This window comes from Trachemys scripta, chromosome 3, assembly GCF_013100865.1.
Source record: "Trachemys scripta elegans isolate TJP31775 chromosome 3, CAS_Tse_1.0, whole genome shotgun sequence".
Lineage (NCBI taxonomy): Eukaryota > Metazoa > Chordata > Testudines > Emydidae > Trachemys > Trachemys scripta.
Genome location: NC_048300.1, coordinates 51,305,136 through 51,330,217, shown reverse-complemented (window position 1 = coordinate 51,330,217; position 25,082 = coordinate 51,305,136). Strand labels below are relative to the sequence as shown.

The following is a 25,082-nucleotide window of genomic DNA, read 5'->3' as shown; positions in this document are numbered from 1 at the left end:
CAGCTCTATACCTCAGCTACCTATTTTTAATTTTCAAAATTTTGAAAAGAAGGAGTGAAACTTCTACAAAATTGTCTTGAAATTTTCCCTCCCACAAACACGCACACTCTCCCTCGGCCTCCCAACCAGCTCTCCCCCTGACCCTAATGTTTGCTTGTATTGTATCTTCCTTGATGGAGGACTAGACTTGCTTCCTAGCTGAGTTCATCAACACTAAACTTGTTGATCAGCTAACCCTGCAGTTATAAGAAGAGGATTTTCAGACTGTGGGGAAAGTGTTTGGGCCATAGTTTGGGCACTCCTAGTGGAAGTTTGTGTAATTAATCTCCAAATGTTAACAGATGAAAGGTAACAGCTTGAGGTTAGCTATTCTCAAGTACCATTGTTACTAATCATCCATACATACCACATATAGAACGCCAGCAGGACTCAAACAGCTTGGCCAGCAACAAATGTGTCAACAGAGACTCTGTTTTTATGGCTCATTAGAACAATTCATAACACATCCAACTGACTGCTAACCCTGAATTGACCACTTAATTTTAAGTGGACTCCCACACCACGGGTTAACCCCTTGTGTTTAACAGTCTGTCCCAATTTGTATTTAGCTCAAACACTCTGGTTTCCCCAGACCTGAACAAAAGCTCTGTGAAGTTTGAAAGCTTGTTCCTTCCACCACTCGTCTACCTTGTCTCGCTCATATCCTGGCACCAACACGGCCACAACAACATAGCAAACAAATGTATTATTGTCATGTAATGACATTTCCCAGAGTAAAGACCTGCTTATGGACTCATCAAGATCTGAAATGTCTGGCTTTACAAGCTAATATGCCCAGAATCTCCTATTGTTTCTAGTCTGTATTTGTTTCTGATCAGAAGCTGGGATAAAGACAGTTGTTCTTTCGGATTTATATATGTATTGATCAGTCTTTTTATTTTTCTGCCAGTACTTGAACACAAATAACGCATAAAGATTATGAGCAAAATTCACTATTGCTGTAAGCAGACAAACCTGTGAAATAATGGATTTCTCCAGTTTACTGTAACAGTATATTTTGGCTTGGTTACTGAAACCTGGTGTAGCAGGGTGGACACCTGCTCCTGCCTGGAAGGGCCTGAGATAGCCCAGGGAGCAGGCAGCGTGAAGGCTGAGCTGATTGGGGGAAGTGGCTGCAGCTGGGGCCACGCACCAAACAGACTCAGCAGGCCCTATAAAGGCAGGGAGCCAGGAGCTCAGGCCAGAGTCTCTCTCTGCCTTCAGAGAGAGAAGGGCCTGGCTGCATGGAGTGAGACACAGAGTACCTGGGTGGAGCAGGCCTGGGGAGCTCCAGCCTGGAAAGCCCTAGGCTGCAGCCTAGCATAAGGCTAACAGGTACTGGGGGTTGCAGAGGACAGCCCAGGGCTAGACCAAGGCAGCAGGTCCAAACCCTCCTTGCCAGTGATGAGTGGCCTATACTGCAGTCTGCCCCAGGGAGCGGGAGCTAGTTGGTGACTGGCAGTGGCCTAGTACTGAGGCAAGGTGGGGATAGTGGGTGGGGGTTCCTCAGGGAGGGGAGACCCAGATCTGTGGGGTACTGCTAGGGGGCAGCATTCTAGTAATAGGGGCACTGGGTCCTGGAAGGGACATGGGGGCCAGAAGAGGACAGGTGGATCACTGGCCTGCAGAGGGTGCTCCAGGTGCTGGACAAGCTGATTCCCTGAAGCAACCAGTAGGGGGTGCCGCAGGGGTGAGTCTGACCTTACACCTGGTCTACACTAGAAAATTAAGTCAGATTAACTAAATCCCTTGGGGTGTGAAAAATCCACACCCCCTGAGCAGCATAGTTAAGCCAACCTAACTTCCAGTGTAGACACTACTAAGTTGACAGAAGAATTCTTCTGTTGACCTACCTATTGCCTCTTGTGGAGATGGTATATCTACAGTAAGGGAAGAACCCCTCCCATTGGCATAGGCAGCATCTATACTGAAGCGGTGTGCATTTCAAGTGTAGACAAGCTCTGAGAAATCCACAGCTACCACATAAAATTCTCACTCATGCTGCAGCTGCCAGTGTCAGACCATATTTGGAGACAGGTCTGAATGATGCAGAACATATAAATGGCTGTCTAAATGAGTTGGCAGCATATGTTTTCTAGGTAGAGGGTACTGTTCCCCTCCAAATTTGACTTTGCTTCACCCCCTCCCGTGCCATGAATAAACTATGTGTGTATATATATATCTCCTCAATATATGTTCCATTCTATATGCATCCGAAGAAGTGGGCTGTAGTCCACGAAAGCTTATGCTCTAATAAACTTGTTAGTCTCTAAGGTGCCACAAGTACTCCTGTTCTTCTTTTTGCGGATACAGACTAACACGGCTGTTACTCTGAAACCAGGAGTACATGTGGCACCTTAGAGACTAACAAATTTATTTGGGCATAAGCTTTCGTGGGCTACAGCCCACTTCATTGGATGCATAGAATGGAACATATAGTGAGGAGATCTATATACATACAGAGAATGTGAAAAGGTGGGAGTTGTTCTACCAACTCTAAGAGGCTAATTAAGAGAAAAAACTTTTGTAATGATAATCAAGATAGCCCATTACAGACAGTTTGACAACGGGCCAAGAGCAGGCAGAATAAATCTCTGAGGACAGGAAAGGTACAGTCGCCCGGTGGATGGGAATGCTAGTGAGCAGGTGCTCTAGGGGCATCCGTGGGAGCGTAGCAGGCAAAAGACCTGTCCTCACTTACAGACAGCCCCACAACCTGAAGCAAATATTCACCAGCAACCACACACCACTGAACAAAAACACTGACCCAGGAACTTATCCTTGCAACAAAGCCTGATGCCAACTCTGTCCACGTATCTATTCAAGTGACATCATCATAGGGCCTAATCACATCAGCCATGCCATCAGGGCTCGTTCACCTGCACATCTACCAATGTGATATATGCCATCATGTGCCAGCAATGCTCCTCTGCCATGTACATTGGCCAAACTGGACAGTCTCTACGCAAAAGAATAAATGGACACAAATTTGACATCAGGAATCATAACATTCAAAAACCAGTAGGAGAACACTTCAGCTTCTCTGGCCACACAGTAACAGACCTAAAGGTGGCGATCTTGCAACAGAAAAGCTTCAAAAACAGACTCCAACGAGAAACTGCTGAACTTGAATTAATATGCAAATTAGACACTATCAATTTAGGCTTGAATAGAGACTGGGAATGGCTGAGCCATTACACACTGAATCTATTTCCCTATGTTAAGTATTCTCACACCTCTTGTCAAACTGTCTGTAATGGGTTATCTTGATTATCACTACAAAAGTTTTTTCTCTTAATTAATTAGCCTCTTAGAGTTGGTAGGACAACTCCCACCTTTTCATGTTCTCTGTATGTATATATCTATCTCCTCACTATATGTTCCATTCTATGCATCCGATGAAGTGGGCTGTAGCCCACAAAAGCTTATGCTAAAATAAATGTGTTAGTCTCTAATGTGCCACAAATACTCCTGTTCTTTTTGCGGACACAGGCTAACACGGCTGCTACTCTGAAACAAGAAAAAGATAAATATCTTGTTCTTCCTGGGTGGCTTTTTCTCCTTTCTGCTGCCTGCCTACAGCACCACTGCTGTTTCCAGAGCTCCCACTCCCCAGAACTTCCATCTGTTGTCTGCCTACTGCATCAATGATGTCCCCAGAGTGCTTGCACCTCAGATCTTCCTCCCACAGAACCACTAATGTCCCCAGTGCTGCTGTTCTCTATAGAGCTTTTATCTGTTGCCTGCCATGCTCCCACGGATGCCCCTAGAGCACCTGCTCACTAGCATTCCCATCCACCGGGCGATTGTACCTTTCCTGTCCTCAGAGATTTATTCTGCCTGCTCTTGGCCCATTGTACCACAAATATCTCTTGAACTCCAAGTCCCCACTGCATCTATTCATCTATCCCATCCCTTCTGTTCAAGCTGTGACAGATATTGCAACCACATGCAATATCTTTGGAGACCATATTGTATTAAATGTATGTATCATTGTAGCCCAGGGATTGTATGCAACTCCAGGAAGGAGAGTTATCACAGCTCCTCCAGGAACCAAAAACAGTGCGGGGGGGTGGAATTACAATGAATTGCTTAGGCTGTAAACACCTCTAGAGAGATACCACACCCTGGGGAGGTTTGCATGTAATTGTTCAAGCTGGGTTTTCCTGAGACCAAAAGACAAAGTAAGGGCTTAACTAGGTTTAACTGGCTCAGGGCCCTTTTTCTCATCAAGTGGACAGGACCTTCTGTCCCAGGGGGGGCCCCACCTCTTACAGAAGGGTTGGAAAGACCTTGGCTTACTAAGGGCCCCATAAGACTGATGGGTGACCTCTGGGAAGCTTTAGCATTAATATAGAATATTTTATTATATGTTTTATATGTAACTGGTTTATATGTTTTATCTGTAATGCTTTTACCTTAGGCATATAGGTGCTTGTTAAGAAGGACCTGTGTTAACTTGTAACTGCTGGCAATATACACTTCACAGTCTTGGAGAGAAAGCGAAGCACAGGTGCTGGCTTTTAGGCAGACTGGCTTGTTGGGGATATCATAATGTAGGCAGGAAACTGTGCAGCCTTAAAACCCCTGGTGAGAAGGGAGAGACAGGTGACAACTGGGAGCTGGAAACATTTAAGTAGGTGCCCTCGAGGAATCAAGGACTGGGGAATACAGGTACAGTTACTCTGACACTGTGACACAAACCACTTACAGATGGTCCTTCTTAGTTATGCCCTGAACACTTGTATGTTATTTGCCATTGTGCTTCAAGAGAAGAGCTAGGCTCTGTTCTTCTTTAAAGGAAGAGTGCCATGACTTATGTGAGACACTTAGCATCTGATGAACACCCAGTTGCAAGTAACTAGGCAAATCTGTGTTTGTGCTAGAGACCGGAGGATGAGAGCTGATAACTGCTGATGACCCAAAGGATGGAAACTGCTGACTTGTACAGTACAGTTTCACACACAACTTGAAGTAATGGCCCTTTTGGCAGCTACTGGATTTTATGGCTATGCCTGCAGCTTTACAAGCTATGTTATCATCTTCTCAGATCACAAAGCAATCAGTGTTTGGATAGGTGCCTTTGAAACCTCATATCTTTTTATTTTGTTACTGAAGCATCTTAGAGCATTCAAAGCACTTTGATTCTGCAGCAGTCCTGTATAGCTCCTGGGTGTTGGATGAATACCAAATGACAATGTTTCCTCTCTTCCATAATATATGCATTCTGGAATTTGCTTTTTGTGTAAAGTTCTTGGTAAATAGGTCAATATCTACTGAATATAGGTCACCTTATCAGCTAAATCATGTTTCTGCACCTTTGGCAACTGAATCCCTTCCCAGAAGTATACTGAACATACAGTGCCATATGAGGTTTCTGTGACGTAAAGTTTAGGGACATTTAATAAAATAATGCTTTAGTGTACTGTGAAGGGCAGAAATCGTATATAAATTTAACTTCAACAGCAAAGTACTGCAGTAGAACCCCGATTTTACGAACACTGATGTTATGAACAACCAGTTACATAAATCACTTTTCCTGTTGGAAAAAAAAACTGTATCCCTCAATCAAGAAGCTACACATATGTACTTGGCAGTGAGCAGAAGGCATGTGCACTCAGAGCAGAGGTGTATTATTTCACCAGTGGCTACAGGTACACTATGTTCATATAAGATTGTAAGGTACACTGCATACATTTGTTTCCATTCAATATGTACATTGTCATTGAATGATGAGCACATTAAGTTATGCACTGTACTTACTGTAATTTTTAAATGTTCAATTTTATGAACTTTTTGATTTTTTGAACACCACTCCACAATCCCCCATTAGTTTGTGACATTGGGATTCTTCTGTAATGATCTCAGTCACGATGGAATTTACAGCAAGTTATATAAGTTGCATACTGACCTAATTAACATTGACTGTACATGCAGGTGTCAACAACAGAGATCCAAACCTGGGAGCTTCAGCAACCTTGCTAATTAGGGAGAATGCTAAGATTCTAGTCTGTGCCCAGAAGGGTAAGGATGATCTGTGCATTCACTACAGAGCCACTATATTGCAAGTGGACATTACCTGAGTTAAACTGAAAGATCCATCATACAAGTCATCTGAGACTACAGGATTTTGTCCATTCACATCTGCACTCAAGTGACTTTCTGTGATCTAGTCTGGCATTTACATACACACACACACACACACAGAGATCACATGATCTGAGATATATGGACTGAAGTGGCTCACGACCTGCAGATCACCCCTGAATTCTGTGGCGGTTAAAGTTAACATCAACACACCACTGGGCAGCTCAGAGAGAGCTCTCTGCAGGTTTAGGTTCCATATGGGAAAAGGAAGTTGAGAATGTGTGGGTGCATGGGTCATGCCTGATTCCAGGACACACATACTCCATCCAACTTGCTGTCTGGCTCTGATGAGTTTCACAGACTGTATTAACTCTTCTGTGGTCCCCTCAGCAGTGCAGAACTCCCCCTTTAAGAAGAATGGGGGAACAGCTGTAGCCATTGGGACCATGCTGGCTGGGAGAGGGGCTTTGGTTCCCTAAAGCCACTCATGTGGAAGCACAAAGCTGTGATGTGGATGCCACTGGTCTCCTGTGGGATCATATGGACAATGGGGACTGGTAAGGGGTGGGAGACCTTGGAACCCAGTGGAATTTTCCTCCTCCTGTACGTTTTACCCCAGGAGGAGCTTTCTGGGCCAGTTATAATGGCACAACTATGCAGTGGTCAAGAAGATAAGGATATAAACAGCCTCAACTGCCTCTAACTTCAAGGTTAAACCTCTCTAGAGCCTGGAAGTGAGCAGGCGGGCAATGGGCTGTCCTGACAGGTGCCTCACTAGATGCCAGCAGACGTTCCCCACCCTTGGGTGCCCCTGGGCTGCAACGACTCGCTTAGCAGCGTCATCGGTGGGGACTGTCAGCAGCAGCCCCGCCAATGGCCGGTATATGCCGGGGACCGCCCTCCCCCCACTATACTGCGCGGCTCGGACAGGGGACGCCACGTGACACCCTCTCCCCCCCCCCCCCGCGCGCCTCGGGGTACATCCTTCCTCCCATTGATACACTGTAGCGAGCCGGAACGTCCCGAGCCCTGCCAGGCAGCCTCAGTCGATCGCCGAACGCCGGCTCGGGCGGCAGGGCTGAGGCCGGGTGGATCGCGCGGCATTCGGCTAGTGCGCCGGGCGGGAGGCGCGGCGCGGCGGCGGCTGTGGGGCGGTCGGTCGGTGTCTCTCGGCGCTGCGGTTGCTGCGGCGCTGTCGGCTTCCCGCGAGTCCCCTGCCCGCGCCCCCGGCCGCCATGGCGGAGCCGGCGGACAAGCTGTACCGGGCCGAGTACGCCAAGAGCGGCCGGGCCTCGTGCAAGAAATGCGGGGAGAGCATCGCCAAGGACTCGCTGCGCCTGGCCATCATGGTGCAGGTACCGCGTGGGCATGGGAGCCGGCCCCGCCCACGGGCCCCGCGGCAGCCGCGCCGCCTTCCTTGCAACCCCCGGGGGCCGTGCGGAGCGGCCCCGGCAGCTAGGCCGGCGGCCTGGGCCAAGTGTCCGCTCCACGCCTTCCCCTCTGGCAGCGCCGGTTGCAAAGCGGCCCGGGTGCGGCACGCGCCGGGCTAGCGCAGCTCTTGGCGGCACGCGTTTGGTTTCGTGGCGCGGCGCTGTTGCAGCCCCCGGGTGGCCCTCCCCGGCACGGCGCTGTGCAGCTCTGGCCGCGGGGATGGGGGTGGCTAGATTTGTGCGGGTTCTGAGTCCGTTCGACCCGACTTGTCCTCAGACATCACTGTGGCAGGGATTTGTGCCCAGGGGCCAGATGGCGTCTCCCTGGGATTTTGGGGGGCGCTGGAGAGAATTTGGACTCGAATCTGAACGAGTTGCGGCAGGGTGGTGTTTGCTCAAGTGCTGGGAGTCGGTAGCGTGTGTGTGGGCCTGTTTTTGCAAGCTAGCTTCAGTGAAACACACATGCTCCTAAGAAGGGGACGTTGATGTGGTATGTGATCTTGCACATCAGATAGAAAATATGACTTGATCGCCCACTACCCTTACTAGGGTGCATTCGAAGTGCATCGGCTGAAATGAGCAAGAATGCGATATGAAAGGCAGACAATTTATTAAAATCTCGCAAATTATTGCGTTGTCACAGCTTTATCTTGCTGTGGTTGTTTGATGGAAGAACACAAGGAAAACCTTAAGTTATGTTCTAGATGGCTTCCATTTTAATTTCATCGTCCTGTTTGTTTGAATTTAATTACTTGAATTGAATTTGTTAGCAGATTTCGCAGGAAGATGCGATTTATTGAGTTGGGGGAAAGCAATAGAAATTCTATTCCTTGTTCTCACAGTCCATGTGATCCCGGACTCTTAACTGTTCATTAACTTCCTGACTGGGGAATATTTGTCCTTTTCTCTTCACTATATTGTTTTGTGAGTTGCTTATCATTTGCTGAACACATTACAATGCTGTTTACCTCAGTCTGCAGCTTGGAGACCTTTATGTGGAGACAAATAATTGCATATAGGGAGGGCTGAAATCAAAACGATGCATTCAGTTGACGTGTAAGCTCAGTCTCCATTATTGCTGAAGAGCTGTGGAGGCTTTTTCACTTACATTCTTTAGTTTTCCTGGGCAGCTTAATGTGTGTGTTTGACAATGCTATTTGTTACTGGCCTAAATCTTCCCTCCTGTCTGATAATCCGTAGATGTTTAACCTATTTATAGTGGCAACTTGCATGCTCCCCTTCCTCCTCGATCTCTGCATTTTTAATGAAGTCTACACCACCACCCTAGCAGTGCATTCTCACACCTTGCTCTGCTTTTCCCCATGGCCTGATGAAAAGTGTGTTGTTCAGGGAAACTTGTGTTTGATTAGTGTGGTTTAAAAAAACAACAACAAATCTGTAACTAGCCTTTCATCTCAGACCCTGTCTGTATTTTTAAACATAACCATGTTTAAATACGGCTTGCCCTCTGCTGCCTTATAGAATATTGCTTCTCACTTGTCTGGAAAGAAAGGAAACCTGTTGGGTAAATAAGTGTTAGCTTAGGGCTTCTAGCCTAAGACTTTTTTTCTTGAAATTTCCCACCATTACCACCTCGAGTGCAGTTCTGCTTCTTCTAGCAACAGTGTAGTGCAAGCATAGGCCCAGTACTAGTATTATAAACTAGTCTAGTCCTGCTTGGAGGAGTTTAGTGGTGATGAAAACACTAGTGGCAGCTGATGCCTTGTCTACCAAAGTGCTCTCACTGGTGGTAACAACAGTGGGAAATAGTAAGGTGAAAAGGCTAGTACAGACAGACTTGGGAATTTACCAAAGTTAAAATAGTTATGACTCCTCATGACTTTTTTCAATCCACACAGGCAGGAGGAATACATTATTAGGGCTGTCAAGCGATTAAAAAAATTAATCGCGATTAATCGCACTGTTAAACAACAATAGAATACCATTTATTTTAAATATTTTTGGATGTTCACTACATTTTAAAATATATTACAACACAGAATACAAAGTGTACAGTGCTCACTTTATATTTATTTTTGATTATAAATATTTGCACTGTAAAAAACAAAAAAATGATTTTTCAGTTCACCTCATACAAGTACTGTAGTGCAATATCTTTATCATGAAAGTTGAACTTACAAATGTAGAATTATGTACAAAAAACCCTGCATTCAAAAATAAAACAATGTAAAACTTTAGAGCATACAAGTCCACTCAGTCCTACTTCTTGGTCAGCCAATCACTCAGACAAACAAAGTTGGTTACAATTTGTAGGAGATAATGTTGCCTCCTTGTTTACAGTGTCACCTGAAAGTGAGAACAGGCGTTCACATGGCACTGTTGTAGCTGGCGTTGCAAGATATTTATGTGCCAGATGCGCTAAAGATTCATACGTCCCTTCATGCTTCAACCACCATTCCAGAGGACATGCTGATGATGAGTTCTGCTTGATAATGATCCAAAGCAGTGCAGACTGACGCATGTTCATTTTCATTATCTGAGTCAAATGCCACCAACAGAAGGTTGATTTTCTTTTTTGGTGGTTTGGATTTGGTAGTTTCCGCATCAAAGTGTTGCTCTTTTAAGACTTTTAAAAGCATGCTCCACACCTCGTCCCTCTCAGAGTTTGGACAGCACTTCAGATTCTTAAACCTTGGGGTCGAGTGCTGTAGCTATTTTTAGAAATCTCAGATCGGTACCTTCTTTGCGTTTTGTCAAATCTGCTGTGAAAGTGTTCTTAAAATGAACATGTGCTGGGTCATCATCCAAAACTGCTATAACATGAAATATATGCAGAATGCAGGTAAAACAGAGCAGGAGACGTACAATTCTCCCTCCCCCCCCCAAGGAGTACAATCACAAATTTAATTGACCCATTATTTTTTTAATGAACATCATCAGCATGGAAGCATGTCTCCTGGAATGGTGGCCGAAGCATGAAGGGGTATACGAATGATTAGCATATCTGGCATGTAAATACCTTGTAATACTGGCTACAAAAGTGCCATGTAAACGCCTGTTCTCACTTTCAGCTGACATTGTAAATAAGAAGTGGGCAGCAGTATCTCCCATCAGTGTAAACAAACTTGTATGTCTTAGCAATTGACAGAATAAGAAGTAGGATTGAGTGGACTTGTAGGCTCTAAAGTTTTACACTGTTTTGTTTTTTAGTGTAGTTATGTAACCAAAAAAAATCTGTATTTGTGAGTTACACTTTCACGATAAAGAGATTGCACTTGAGTACTTGTATGAGGTGAATTGAAAAATACTATTTCTTTTATCATTTTTACAGTGCATATATTTGTAATCAAAGATAATATAAAGTGAGCACTGTACACTTTGTATTCTGTGTTGTAATTGAAATCAATATTGAAAATGTAGAAAAACATCCAAAATATTTAATAAATTTTAATTGATATTCTATTGTTATAAGTGCGATTAATTGCTATTAATTTTTTTGAGTTAACTGCGATTAATTGACAGCCCCACATATTATGTCATAATCGTAGTTTGGCCACATCCATGATTAAACCTGGTTATTTTTGTCGCATAGAGATATTTTATTCTTCTTCTTTTCTTGGAATGAACACATTCCTAAATGGCTCTTCATTATTGTTTTTCCTTGATACCAAGTGCTATCTGTAGGCTTGGATAAGGCTGCCTTCTGGAATTAATACTGTGTAATGTGCACAGTTAAGTTTCATTGAAATTTGGAGGTCTTTTCCAGGGTACTAATAGGACTCTTTCAGTCTTTTTGAGAGCGAGGAGGAGGAATTGGGGATAGGATTAAACTAGATTTAATTAATCTGACATTTTTGCACTATGGAACAAATACATCAGACTTTTGTATTCTGGCCTCAGCCACTAGAGCATCTAGATAACTTATAGTTGTTGGAATTTACAGTAAAACCTTACTAATCGGGACACTGGATAATTCACAGACAAATTAGTATTCTCCCTTCACGCCTCAGCAGAGATTTAATAATGCCATAGCAAAGTCTCAGTCTTTGTAATTAAGACTTGTGTTTTACAGAACACTCACTGGTGTGTTCTGGAGTATTGCAAATAATTAGAACTAAACTGCAATTATCAGATTACATTAACTTTATTTTGTAAAGGACTGTCCTCTTAAATTTATTTGCTTAGTTGGTATGGGCTTTGTCAAACTCCCACTAAAGTCAAGGGAAAGAGTCCTGTTGACTTCAGTGGAACTTGGATCAGGCAAAATCCATTAATTCATATTAGGCTTCTAATCATTAGTGGGAGTTGATGAGGTTCTACCATATTTGAGGATCTTAGATTATGAACACTATTGTTCACAATAACTCTGAGGTAGAGTGTTATTCCCATTTTGCGGATGAGGAAACTGAGGCACAAAGGATGAGGGTAAGTGACAGGGGGGCCAGGGGGCCAGGGCCCTCCCACTTTTTGAAAGTGGATGGACCAGGCCTGTCCATTTTTCGCCACGGGACCCCACCCCCTTCCCCTCCTTTACCCCCGGAGGGCGCCCAGGCAGTTGTGGGGAGTCGCGCAGACCCTCCACCTGCCTGGGATGTGGGGGGGCTTGAGAGCAGCCCCCGACCCGTGTTCCCACCCCCCAGGCTCCCTACCCAGGGCAGGTGGAGGGTCCGTATTGGCTCCCCACACCTGTGTGGCTGCGCAGCTCTTACCATGACTGGGCTGCAGCTCCAAGGCCCCATCCCTTGGCCTGACTAAGACCTACACGGGTAGTTGTGAGGAGCCTGGGTCCCTCCACCTGCCCTGGGCGGCTGGCTGAGGGGTGGGGCCTCCAGGGGAAGAGGGGGTGGGGCCTCTGGGGGAAGAGAATTGGCCTTGAGGGGGGTTGGGGCCTCTGCGCCCCCCCCCCCCCCTTTTGGGAAGGCTCCGCCACCCCGGTAAGTGATTTATCCAAGGTGTTGCAGCAGGCCAGTGGTATTGCTGGGAATAGAACCCAAGAGTCAGCTGCTAGACTCAGACCCCCATGCTTCTGCTGGAAAAACAGTGGTGTAAAAGGCTGAAAAGGTTCCAAGAGGCTTTTGGCCACCCAAGGCAGCAGAAGTCAGTCAGATTTGGCATGTTTTGCCAAAATACAGAGAGGTAGGAAAGGCCTGGTATGAAAAGCACCATGATGAAAAGGCAGCTGATGCTTTGTAACTTGCAGGACAGTTTAAAAATCATTCTGATTATATATTTTTTTGGAAAATGTACTGTTACACTGTGCAGCTTTCTTGGCTCTCACAGACCCATTATGGAGAGAGGCCTAATTTCTGTTGCTGAGGCCACGCCTTTGCTTCAACTAAGTAAGGTTACATTCCAGAGTTGAGCACTTCACAAATTCCTCAATAGGAGACATTTCAGGTAAGTGCCAACTATCCTGGCTATTGCTAGTGTGATTGCATTCTGATCCAATGGAAGTAGCACAATAAGGAGATCTCTTCCCATTAGGGCATTGCTTGAAAAATCTGTCCTACACCCACTAGCCTGAGGACTGAGCCTATTAGCCACTGTGAGAAATACTTGCAGCCTTCTCCCGCTTCCCAAGAGGCATCGATACACTTCTAGTTGTTCCCATTAGATATGCATATCTTTTTTTTTGTTCCTATAGTAAGAATATTTGTATTTATTTAGCTCTGTAAAATACAAAACCTCAATTTATTAAACTTCCTTTGCATTTTTTCTTCCTTCCTTTCCCCTTCACTCCTCTTCTTTCACTCCTACCACAATACAGCTTAGTATGTTTTCCACCATCTCTTTTGATGTTTGCTCTGTTTCCTCTCTTGCCCCCAATTTATAGCATTCCTTTCTCATTTTCTGCCATTGTTTGATGTACTCCCTACTTCCTCCATGTTCTTTTTCAATCTTTCCCTCTTCCCCATGCTCTTACTCTCCCCACTGTACTCTCAGCTTCCTACCATATGCATGTAACTTGTTCACCGGCGCCTCATTCCGCTCCCCCTCCTGCAGCAAAAGGTTCCTGCTTCCCCTCCAGTAAAACAATGATTAGAGCCCTGCTCCTCAGCAGCTCTTCCAGGGTCCCATCTCCTTCACAGCTCCCCAGCCTGGGCATCTTCTGGTTCCTACACTTGTAGGGTCCCTGGTCCCGAGCAGCCCCATATTTTCCTTTGACAGGTTTCAGAGTAACAGCCGTGTTAGTCTGTATCCGCAAAAAGAAGAACAGGAGTACTTGTGGCACCTTAGAGACTAACAAATTTATTAGAGCATAAGCTTTCGTGGACTACAGCCCACTTCTTCGGATGCATATAGAATGGAACATATAATGAGGAGATATATATACACACATACAGAGAGCATAAACAGGTGGGAGTTGTCTTACCAACTCTGAGAGGCCAATTAATTAAGAGAAAAAAAACTTTTGAAGTGATAATCAAGCTAGCCCAGTACAGACAGTTTGATAAGAAGTGTGAGAATACTTACAAGGGGAGATAGATTCAATGTTTGTAATGGCTCAGCCATTCCCAGTCCTTATTCAAACCGGAGTTGATTGTGTCTAGTTTGCATATCAATTCTAGCTCAGCAGTCTCTCTTTGGAGTCTGTTTTTGAAGTTTTTCTGTTGTAATATAGCCACCCGCAGGTCTGTCACTGAATGACCAGACAGGTTAAAGTGTTCTCCCACTGGTTTTTGAGTATTTTGATTCCTGATGTCAGATTTGTGTCCATTAATTCTTTTGCGTAGAGACTGTCCGGTTTGGCCAATGTACATGGCAGAGGGGCATTGCTGGCACATGATGGCATATATCACATTGGTAGATGTGCAGGTGAACGAGCCCCTGATGGTATGGCTGATGTGATTAGGTCCTATGATGATGTCACTTGAATAGATATGTGGACAGAGTTGGCATCGGGGTTTGTTACAAGGATAGGTTCCTGGGTTAGTGGTTTTGTTCAGTGATGTGTGGTTGCTGGTGAGTATTTGCTTTAGGTTGGGGGGTTGTCTGTAAGCGAGGACAGGTCTGTCTCCCAAGATCTGTGAGAGTAAAGGATCATCTTTCAGGATAGGTTGTAGATCTCTGATGATGCGCTGGAGAGGTTTTAGTTGGGGGCTGAAGGTGACAGCTAGTGGTGTTCTGTTATTTTCTTTGTTGGGCCTGTCTTGTAGGAGGTGACTTCTGGGTACTCGTCTGGCTCTGTCAATCTGTTTTTTCACTTCAGCAGGTGGGTATTGTAGTTTTAAGAATGCTTGATAGAGATCTTGTAGGTGCTTGTCTCTATCCGAGGGATTGGAGCAAATGCGGTTATATCTTAGAGCTTGGCTGTAGACAATGGATCGTGTGGTGTGTCCTGGATGGAAGCTGGAGGCATGTAGGTAAGTGTAGCGGTCAGTAGGTTTCCGGTATAGGGTGGTATTGATGTGACCATCGCTTATTAGCACAGTAGTGTCCAGGAAATGGACCGCTTGTGTGGATTGATCTAGGCTGAGGTTGATGGTGGGATGGAAATTATTGAAATCATGGTGAAATTCCTCAAGGGCTTCTTTTCCATGGGTCCAGATGATGAAGATGTCATCAATGTAGCGCAAGTAGAGTAGGGGCGTTAGGGGACGAGAGCTAAGGAAGCGTTGTTCTAAGTCAGCCATAAAAATGTTGGCATATTGTGGGGCCATGCGGGTACCCATAGCAGTGCCGCTGACTTGAAGGTATATATTGTCCCCAAATGTGAAATAGTTGTGGGTGAGGACAAAATCACAAAGTTCAGCCACCAGGTTAGCTGTGACATTATCAGGGATACTGTTCCTGATAGCTTGTAGTCCATCTTTGTGTGGAATATTGGTGTAGAGGGCTTCTACGTCCATAGTGGCCAGGATGGTGTTTTCTGGAAGATCACCGATGGATTGTAGTTTCCTCAGGAAGTCAGTGGTGTCTCGAAGATAGCTGGGAGTGCTGGTAGCGTAGGGTCTTAGGACAGAGTCTACATAACCAGACAAGCCTGATGTTAGGGTGCCAATGCCTGAGATGATGGGGCGTCCAGGATATCCAGGTTTATGGATCTTGGGTAGCAAATAGAATACCCCTGGTCGGGGTTCTAGGCATGTGTCTGTACGGATTTGTTCCTGTGCTTTGTCAGGGAGTTTTTTTAGCAGATGGTGTAGTTTCTTTAGGTAATCCTCAGTGGGATCAGAGGATAATGGCCTGTAGAATGTGGTGTTAGAGAGCTGTCTAGCAGCCTCCTGGTCATATTCCAATTTATTCATGATGACGACAGCACCTCCTTTGTCAGCCTTTTTGATTATGATGTCAGGGTTGTTTCTGAGGCTGTAGATGGCGTTGTGTTCAGCATGGCTGAGGTTATGTGGCAAGTGATGTTGCTTTTCCACAATTTCAGCCTTTGCACGTCGACGGAAGCAATCTATGTAGAAATCCAGTCTGTTGTTTCGACCGTCCGGAGGAGTCCATGCAGAATCCTTTTTTTTGTAGTGCTGGTAGGGAGGATTCTGTGGGTTAGTATGCTGTTCAGAGGTATGTTGGAAATATTCTTTGAGTCGGAGACGTCGAAAGTAGGATTCTAGGTCACCGCAGAACTGTATCATATTCATGGGTCTGGAGGGACAAAAGGAGAGGCCCCGAGATAGGACAGACTCTTCTGCTGGGCTAAGAGTATAGCTGGAAAGATTAACAATATTGCTGGGTGGGTTAAGGGAACTACTGTTGTGGCTGCTTGTGGCATGTAGCAGTTTAGATAGTTTAGTGTCCTTTTTCCTTTGTAGAGAGGCAAAGTTTGTCTTGTAAATGGCTTGTCTAGTTTTTGTAAAGTCTATCCATGAGGAAGTTTGTGTGGAAGGTTGGTTTCTTATGAGAGTATCCAGTTCTGAGAGCTCATTCTTAATCTTTCCCTGTTTGCTGTATAGGATGCTGATCAGGTGGTTTCGCAGTTTCTTTGAGAGTGTGTGACACAGTCTCTCAGCATAGTCTGTGTGATATGTAGATTGTAATGGATTTTTTACCTTTAGTCCTTTTGGTATGATGTCCATCTGCTTGCATTTGGAAAGGAAGATGATGTCTGTCTGTATCTGTACGAGTTTTTTCATGAGGTTGATGGATTTCCATTCCATACGGCTAAATGCAGTGCCTTGCATAATGACAGGTTTCAGAGTAACAGCCGTGTTAGTCTGTATCCGCAAAAAGAAGAACAGGAGTACTTGTGGCACCTTAGAGACTAACAAATTTATTAGAGCATAAGCTTTCGTGGGCTACAGCCCACTTCTTCGGATGCATATAGAAGTGGGCTGTAGTCCACGAAAGCTTATGCTCTAATAAATTTGTTAGTCTCTAAGGTGCCACAAGTACTCCTGTTCTATATTTTCCTTTCTAGCTCTTCCATCAGCCTGTGAGAGAGGGAGGCAGGCATTTATGCTGCTCTGTGCCCATGCAGCCTGGTCAGGTGCCCCATCTAGAACTTGCACCCTGGACCAAGTGAGCTTTTTATCCTGTGCATTAGAGCGGTGCTACAATAGGAACTTTTGTGGTTCATTCAAGAAGGGCTGCATTGAGGTGGGGTGTGCAACGAGCCCTAAGATTTCATTTCCCTTCATCTTCAGAATGGAAACTGCATATAACTCTGTGCTTCAGTCTGAGCCCACCTGTGATTAGATCACACTTGTGACATCTCCAGATGTTATGCAAATCCTCAGTGTATCATATGAGACGTGCCCATTACTTAGCTTTCCCTTCCTGCTGAAGGGAACAGTCTGAGTGAGAAATGAAAGGAATTTAGGGAGGAGAACCAAGTCAATATCAGCATCAGCACTTCTGCCATTGCAAGAAGTTCCTTAACATTGTAAACAACCTTAACAGCACAGAATCTTAATTGCACATCCCATCCACAAATAGCAGCTCCAGAGCACTACACCTCATACCAACATGATATAGGTTGGTTCACAGGCCTAGAAAACATGAATTATGAGGGAAGATTGAAAAAATTGGGTTTATTTAGTCTGGAGAAGAGAAGACTGAGAGGAACATAGCAGTTTTCAAGTACATAAAAGGTTGTTACAAGGAGGAGGGAGGTAAACTGTTCTCGTTAACCTCTGAGGATAGGACAAGAAGCAATGGACTTAAATAGCAGCAAGGTTGGTTTCGGCTGGACATTAGGAAAAACTTCCTAACTGTCAGAGTGGTTAAGCACTGGAATAAATTGCCTAGGGAGGTTGTGGCATCTCAGTCACTGGAGATTTTTAAGAGCAGATTAGACAAACTCCTGTCAGGGATGGCCTATGATAATACTTAGGCCTTGTCTACACTACGAGAGTAGTTCGATTTTACTTAAATCGAATATTTGGAATCGATATTGCAAAGTCGAACGTGTGTGTCCACACTAAGGACAGTAATTCGACTTTGTGAGTCCACACTAACGGGGAAAGCGTCGACATTGGAAGCGGTGCACTGAGGGCAGCTATCCCACAGTTCCCGGAGTCCCCGCCGCCCATTGGAATTCTGGGTGGAGCCGCAAATGCCTTCTGGGTAAAAAAAAAAAAAGGGGCCAGGGTGCTTTTGGGTAACTGTCGTCATCCGTCCATCACTCCCGCCCTCCCTCCCTCCCTGAAAGCGCCGGCGGGAAATCATTTCGCGCACTTTTCCAGTCATTGACAGCGCGGACGCCACAGCACTGTGAGCATGGAGCCCGCTGCAACCATCGCTGCAGTTGTGGCCGCTCTCAACGCCTCGCAGCTTATCATACAGGTTGCCCTGAGGCAGATGCAGAAAAGTCAGGCGAGGAGGCTACGTCAACGCGGTGATGGCCTGAAGTCTGAGAGTAGCACAGACCTCTCAGAAAGCAGGGGACCCAGCGCCGAGGACATCACGGTGGCAATGGGTCATGTTGATGCTGTGAAACGGCGATTCTGGGCACGGGAAACAAGCACTGAGTGGTGGGACCGCATAGTGCTGCAGGTCTGGGATGAATCACAGTGGCTGCGAAACTTCCGCATGCGGAAGGGAACTTTCCTTGAACTTTGTGAGTTGCTGTCCCCTGCCCTGAAGCGCAATGACACCCGGATGCGAGCAGCCCTGACTGTCCAGAAGCGAGTGGCCATAGCCCTCTGGAAGCTTGCAACGCCTGACAGCTACCGGTCAGTCGCGAGCCAGTTTGGGGTGGGCAAATCTACCGTGGGGGTTGTTGTGATGCAAGTAGCCAAGGCAATCGTTGATGTACTGCTGCCAAAGGTAGTGACCCTGGGAAACTTGGAGGCGATCATAGATGGCTTCGCAGCGATGGGATTCCCAAACTGCGGTGGGGCCATAGATGGAACTCACATCCCTATCCTGGCACCGGACCACCAGGCCAGCCAGTACATTAACAGAAAGGGCTACTTTTCCATGGTGCTGCAAGCACTGGTGGACCACAGGGGACGTTTTACCAACATCAATGTCGGATGGCCGGGCAAGGTTCATGACGCTCGTGTTTTCAGGAACTCTGGTCTGTTTAGACGGCTGCAGCAAGGTATTTACTTCCCGGACCACAAAATAACTGTTGGGGATGTGGAGATGCCTATAGTGATCCTCGGGGACCCAGCCTACCCGCTAATGCCCTGGCTCATGAAGCCCTATACAGGTGCCCTGGACACTGAAAAAGAACTCTTCAACTACCGGCTGAGCAAGTGCAGAATGGTGGTGGAGTGTGCTTTTGGACGTCTCAAGGGGAGATGGAGAAGCTTGCTGACTCGCTGTGATCTCAGCGAAACCAATATCCCCATTGTTATAGCAGCTTGCTGTGTGCTCCACAATCTCTGTGAGAGCAAGGGGGAGACCTTTATGGCGGGGTGGGAGGTTGAGGAAATTAGCCTGGCTGCTGATTACTCACAGCCAGACAGCCGGGCGATTAGAAGAGACCAGCGGGAAGCGCTGTGCATCCGGGAGGCTTTGAAAGCAAAGTTCCTGAGTGAGCAGGGTAACCTGTGACTTTCTAATTTTGTGTACAGAGAAGCCTTCACCCCACTTCCAACACACGTTTCAAAATAAAAATAGTTCTACTTTGTTAAAGCACACCGTTTTCTTTAATACTGTTTTCGCGGGAATTTTTTAAAACTGGGACGCAGACTGTGGTGCGGAGCGGGTGTAGTGTAGTCGCGCGAATGCAGCTTCTCAACTCAAGGACTGACAGGCTCCGCTGCGGTGGGATGGTTCTTTCAACGGAGCCTGTCACCCCTCCTGATACGGACTGTGTGTATGGGGGGTCTATGTGAGTTTGTGGCGGGGGGGGACGGTTACAGATCCCCTGCTGTGTGGCTCTGTGATCCTGCCTAAGGACCGCCGCTTAAGATCTCTAACTGCCCTCCCCTGACACAAAGTCACAGAGCAACCCACCCCCCACCACATAACATGAAAAGAACCTCCCAGACTAACCAGGGTAAGTAGTCACTGCATCACTGCACTATGTATGTGCCCTGCTGCTGTGCCTGCCCCCGACTATGTACCCTGCCAAAGGTGACTGTCCTGTCCAATTACCAACCCCCTTTCCCCCCCCCCCCTCCAAAAGAACATGATGGAAACAGTAGTTAACAGAAACATATTTTTTATTATCAACTACACATGGGACTGGGAAGTGAAACTTGGACGGGGGCTTGTGTCAGGCAGGAAGGAAAGAACTTGTCAAACTTTGGGGAATGAGAGCCTTCTGCTGCTCGAGCTCTCTGCAGGGGTGGAGTGAGAGTTAGCAGGGACTCTGCCGCCTCTCCTTCTGTGCACTTTGGGTGAAGGGAGTATGGGACTTGGTGGCGGGGGAGGGCGGTTAGAGATGGACTGCAGCGGGGCTCTGTCCTCCTGCCTCCGTTCCTGCAGAACATCCACAAGGCGCCGGAGCGTGTCCGTTTGCTCCCTCAGTAGTCCAAGCAGGGTTTGAGTCGCCTGCTGGTCTTCCTGACGCCACCTCTCCTCCCGATCCATGTTGGCTTGGTGCATTTGGGACAAGTTCTCCCGCCACTGGGTCTGCTGTGCTGCCTGGGCTCGGGAGCAGGCTATAAGCTCTGAGAACATGTCCTCCCGTGTCCTCTTCTTCTTATGCCTAATCCTCCCTAGCCTCTGGGAGTGTGATGACAGGCTAGGTTGTGAGACAGTCGCAGATGGGGCTGTGGGAATGGGAAAAAGGGAGTGAATTCCTCAGAAAGATAAATGTAGTTGTGAACAAAGAACATAGTCTTTCTCTGTGAACAGGACCATGCACAGCACCTATCACATGCGCACTCAGCACAAGGTCGAATTCTCGGCCTTCGCATTCAGTGTCTGGGGTTTTGCAGAGCACTTTTGAGAACCCTGTCAGGACAACGGAATTGCTCTTGCACGCAGACATGGTAAGCCATAGATTCGTGGCAGCTTAAAACTTTAATATTAGCAATGGCCTCATTTCACATTGAAATCAATGTCGGTCCCTGCTGCCAGCAATCCGGCAAGCAGGAAGTCTGCTCCTGTCCCACACCCTCGCGGCTGTCCCCGGGAACGATCCCTTTCGGCTGACCCTCTCCCGCCTCCACCGCGTGGCTGCAAACCAGCGGTTACAGTTCTGTAAAGGAACGGTAAAGCAGTCCCAACACTAACATTCCCCTACCTCATTCAAAGCAGGTCATCATGAGCGACATCACCCTCATGAGGATCTCTGAGAGCGACAGACAGAGAATGCTCCGGGAAAGCCTTCAAAGACCAGGGCCGTATGCCGCCATGCTGTGCCAAGCAATGATTCCGGAGTACTTGCTAGTCTCGTGGCGCGGCAACGTGTCCTACTACGGAGGACCCAATAAGGCCGCTCTCCCCAAGAACCTAATGCAGCGGATTTCAAATTACCTGTAGGAGAGCTTCCTTGAGATGTCCCAGGAGGATTTCTGCTCCATCCCCGGACATATAGACCGCATCTTACTGTAGCTGCAGTAGCAGGGACTAAACAGTAGAGCGGCTTGGGCAGGACAATCATGCAAAACCGGACATTGCTAGATTTTTTTCAAATAGTTGCACTGCCCATGACTGAACCGTTAAGTTAATCAAACTAATCATGAGAAACCCATTTTTTAAATTGTTAATAATCATGTTCTGTTACAAATAAATGTTTAGATGTTTACAACACTTACTGGATGATCCTTCACCAGATTCTGTGTCCGGGGTAACGGCTGGGGAGGGTTGGTAGGGGATCTCTGTAAGGGTGATGAAGAGATCCTGGCTGTCGGGGAAATCAGCGTTGTGAGCGCTGTCGACTGCCTCGTCCTCCTCATCTCCTTCCTCATCTTCCCCGTCCGGTAACATGTGCGAGGATCCGGCCGTGGACACTATCCCATCCTCAGAGTCCACAGTCAGTGGTGGGGTAGTGGTGGCGGCCGCACCGAGGATGGAATGCAGTGCCTCGTAGAAACGGGATGTCTGGGGATGGGATCCGGAGCGTCCGTTTGCCTCTTTGGTCTTCTGGTAGCCTTGCCTCAGCTCCTTGATTTTCACGCGGCACTGCGTTACATCCCGGCTGTATCCTCTCTCTGCCATGTCTTTAGAGATCTTCTCATAGATCTTTGCATTCCGTCTTTTGGATCGCAGCTCGGAAAGCACGGACTCATCGCCCCACACAGCGATGAGATCCAAGACTTCCCGATCAGTCCATGCTGGGGCCCTCTTTCTATTCTGAGATTGCACTGCCATCAGTGCTGGAGAGCTCTGCATCGTTGCCAGTGCTGCTGAGCTCGCCACGATGTCCAGACAGGAAATGAGATTCAAACTGGCCAGACAGGAAAAGGAATTCAAATTCAAATTTTCCCGGGGCTTTTCCTGTGTGGCAGTTCAGAACATCCGAGCTCTTACTGCTGTCCAGAGCGTCAGAGTGGTGCACTGTGGGATAGCTCCTGGAGCTATTAGCGTCGATTTCCATCCACACCTAGCCTAATTCGACATGGCCATGTCGAATTTAGCGCTACTCCCCTCGTCGGGGAGGAGTACAGAAGTCGAATTAAAGAGACCTCTATGTCGAACTAAATACCTTCGCGGTGTGGACGGGTGCAGGGTTAATTCGATGTAACGGCGCTAACTTCGACATAAACGCCTAGTGTAGACCAGGCCTTAGTCCTGCCATGAGTGCAGGGGACTGGACTAGATGTCCTCGCGAGGTCCCTTCCAGTCCTATAATTCTGATTCCTAACTCCCCTACAGAAGCACTCACTGACTCATGGACTCCTACAGTGGTTCCTTAGAGGACCTCCTGTTTAAGCACTGACCTGGCCTGACCCTGCTTGGCAATCAGTTTGTCTGGCTGAAAGTAAGAGAGACAGAACAGCTGATTAAGAAAAAAAAATCCACAGTGATTATAATATGACTGCTATGGATGATATAAAATAGTGACATCAAGAAGAGAGCTCTATGTCCCCTGTAGAGATGGGAGGGGAATTCGCTACTTTTAATGCGAGGAGGGAGTTGTGTAGAACAAGTGGAAAGAGGGAACAGAGTCTGTTTGATGATGAAGACAGGGACAATGGGAGTCAGGAGTCCTAGGTTCTATTCCTGACTCTACCACTAATTCACCATGTAGCTTTAACTTCGGCGCCCCAAGAGGAAAACAGTGGCTCTTCTTTACTATACCGGTTCTGCGACATCTGTAAAAGGGTAATGAAACACATTCTCTCTCCCCCCCACCACTCCCCTCCACACATACAGCATGAAAAGTCCTACGGACAGTAAATGCAAAGCATTACTGAGCAGATATTGATGTGTAGTCTTAGCTTTAATTTCCAATTAAAACCATAATGTTTGCAGAGGAATGAGACACGGTGCTTCTCAGATGTAAACCTTTCAAGTTCGGGATTACCTCCCAAAGATCACATGTCCATTTTGCATATTAAAAAGCAACAGGCACCATTGCCTAAAAGTGAGAGATCACACTCTCCTCTTCCTGAGGCTGCAAATATTGCCAAAGCATCCTCTTCAGTACTTAGCAGGGGGCCCTACTGTGCTTAACAGTGCTGCTCTGGCAGAGTGTGGGGTAAAACCAAAGGGCTCTGAGATGGAGCCCTCTTTTTCAAATGCAAAATAATTCTGGGAATGAAGGAGTGATATAAGGGAGCTGTGTTGAAACCTCAAGGCACCCCTGGAAAAAGGAAAAGCTTCACACCAGTCAGTGACAATCTGAAGTATACTTCTTATCTGAATACACTGTATGCATACAAAGTACTCCCCATTCACCTACCCCTGCACCCAATTAACCCGCTAAGAAGCTTGGAAAAACAGGACCCTCAGTCACTTTATGGGCCCTTATGCAGTTAAGGCCGGTTGTAACCTCCCAGCTAAAATTAAGATCTCCCTGTTCATAGAGAGCTTGTTTTCAGATGGCTCTGCTGAACACTCCCCCAGGTGCTGTTTCTCACTCAGAATGGTGCAATCATGATTCTGTCAATGTGTTGTTTTGAGTAATGTGGGAAAGGGAAGAAAGAAGATTAAGAACTAGTTGTAACATGGGTGAAGTTCTCCCTCTGTGAAGCCCCCTTGTGACCCTGCTCTTAGCTTAGGTCAGTGGTATTAGTGGTACTGCCATAGGATTCTGAATTCTTGTGCCTTGTCCTAAATCCCTGCATGTGATTAGAAAGAAAGTGACTTTTTTTCCTTTTGGTTATATCTGAATTTTCTCACCTCATCCTAATGTTGCTTTCTTCCTAGTCACCCATGTTCGATGGTAAAGTCCCCCACTGGCATCATTATACTTGTTTCTGGAAGCGGGCCCGACTTGTGTCCCATGCAGATGTTGATGGCTTCCCTGAGCTCCGATGGGAAGATCAGGAGAAAATCAAAAAAGCAATTGAAACTGGAGGAGTCGCAGCAGGTAAGTAAAGCAAAAGTGATGTTTACGGAGATTCAAGATGCCATGTCCATTTAGAACCATCCTATTTATACTTGAAAGGATGTGATTATGGGTACTGGGTTTTTTGCTCACTGGCTGTGATGTCCCTTCAGATGACGAAATCAGAACAAGCCCTAGAACTTTCCTGATTCTCGATAGTGACTAGGAGACTGTGTATACTGAACCCTGTGAAATAGTTAGAAACAGTCTAAAAAGCAAGGACACTGCATCACTAAATATACTTTATTCACTTACTTGACTAGTGTAGTTTAGCTTCAATTAGCTGGTACTAGTAAATGATCTGTAATACACTATGGAAAAGTAGTGATGTCTTAGTAACCTGAGACCTACTGTGAAATCATCAGACCTACCAATATATCAGCTCCAGAAAACATTAGTAAGGATTGTATAAGCACTGTATTAAATGTTCAGTGCAATTAACTAAATGGTCAGGGAAATGATCAGCTCCAGATTGGAAGTGGTTGGGTATGTTTAGGGTTCCTAGGTGATACAGTAATACAAATAATTAATAATAGAGCAGACTGAAGCCATCAATGTCCGTACAACACAGGAATTGTGGGAGGTTTGTAGGTTGAAGTCAGCCTCTCTGGCATGTAACACCATATCAAAGAAATGCATCTTGTATATGAAAAGGGGAGTTCTGTTTGAGGTGTGGCTATTTGGTTGACTCCAGTTCTGGTCAGATCTTCAATAGCAAT

General features: G+C 46.4%; 1 protein-coding gene across 1 annotated transcript in view; it reads left to right on the top strand.

Annotated features, from left to right (window-relative positions):
• The first annotated feature begins 7,247 nt into the window (after positions 1-7,247).
• The window catches only part of PARP1 (poly(ADP-ribose) polymerase 1), a 62,381-nt gene continuing 44,546 nt past the window's right edge, over positions 7,248-25,082 (top strand). The window contains exons 1-2 of the mRNA XM_034764707.1: positions 7,248-7,481; positions 24,183-24,345. Of these exons, the coding sequence (XP_034620598.1) occupies positions 7,362-7,481; positions 24,183-24,345 (283 nt within the window). The 5' untranslated portion in view covers positions 7,248-7,361. The remainder of the gene's footprint in view (positions 7,482-24,182; positions 24,346-25,082) is intronic.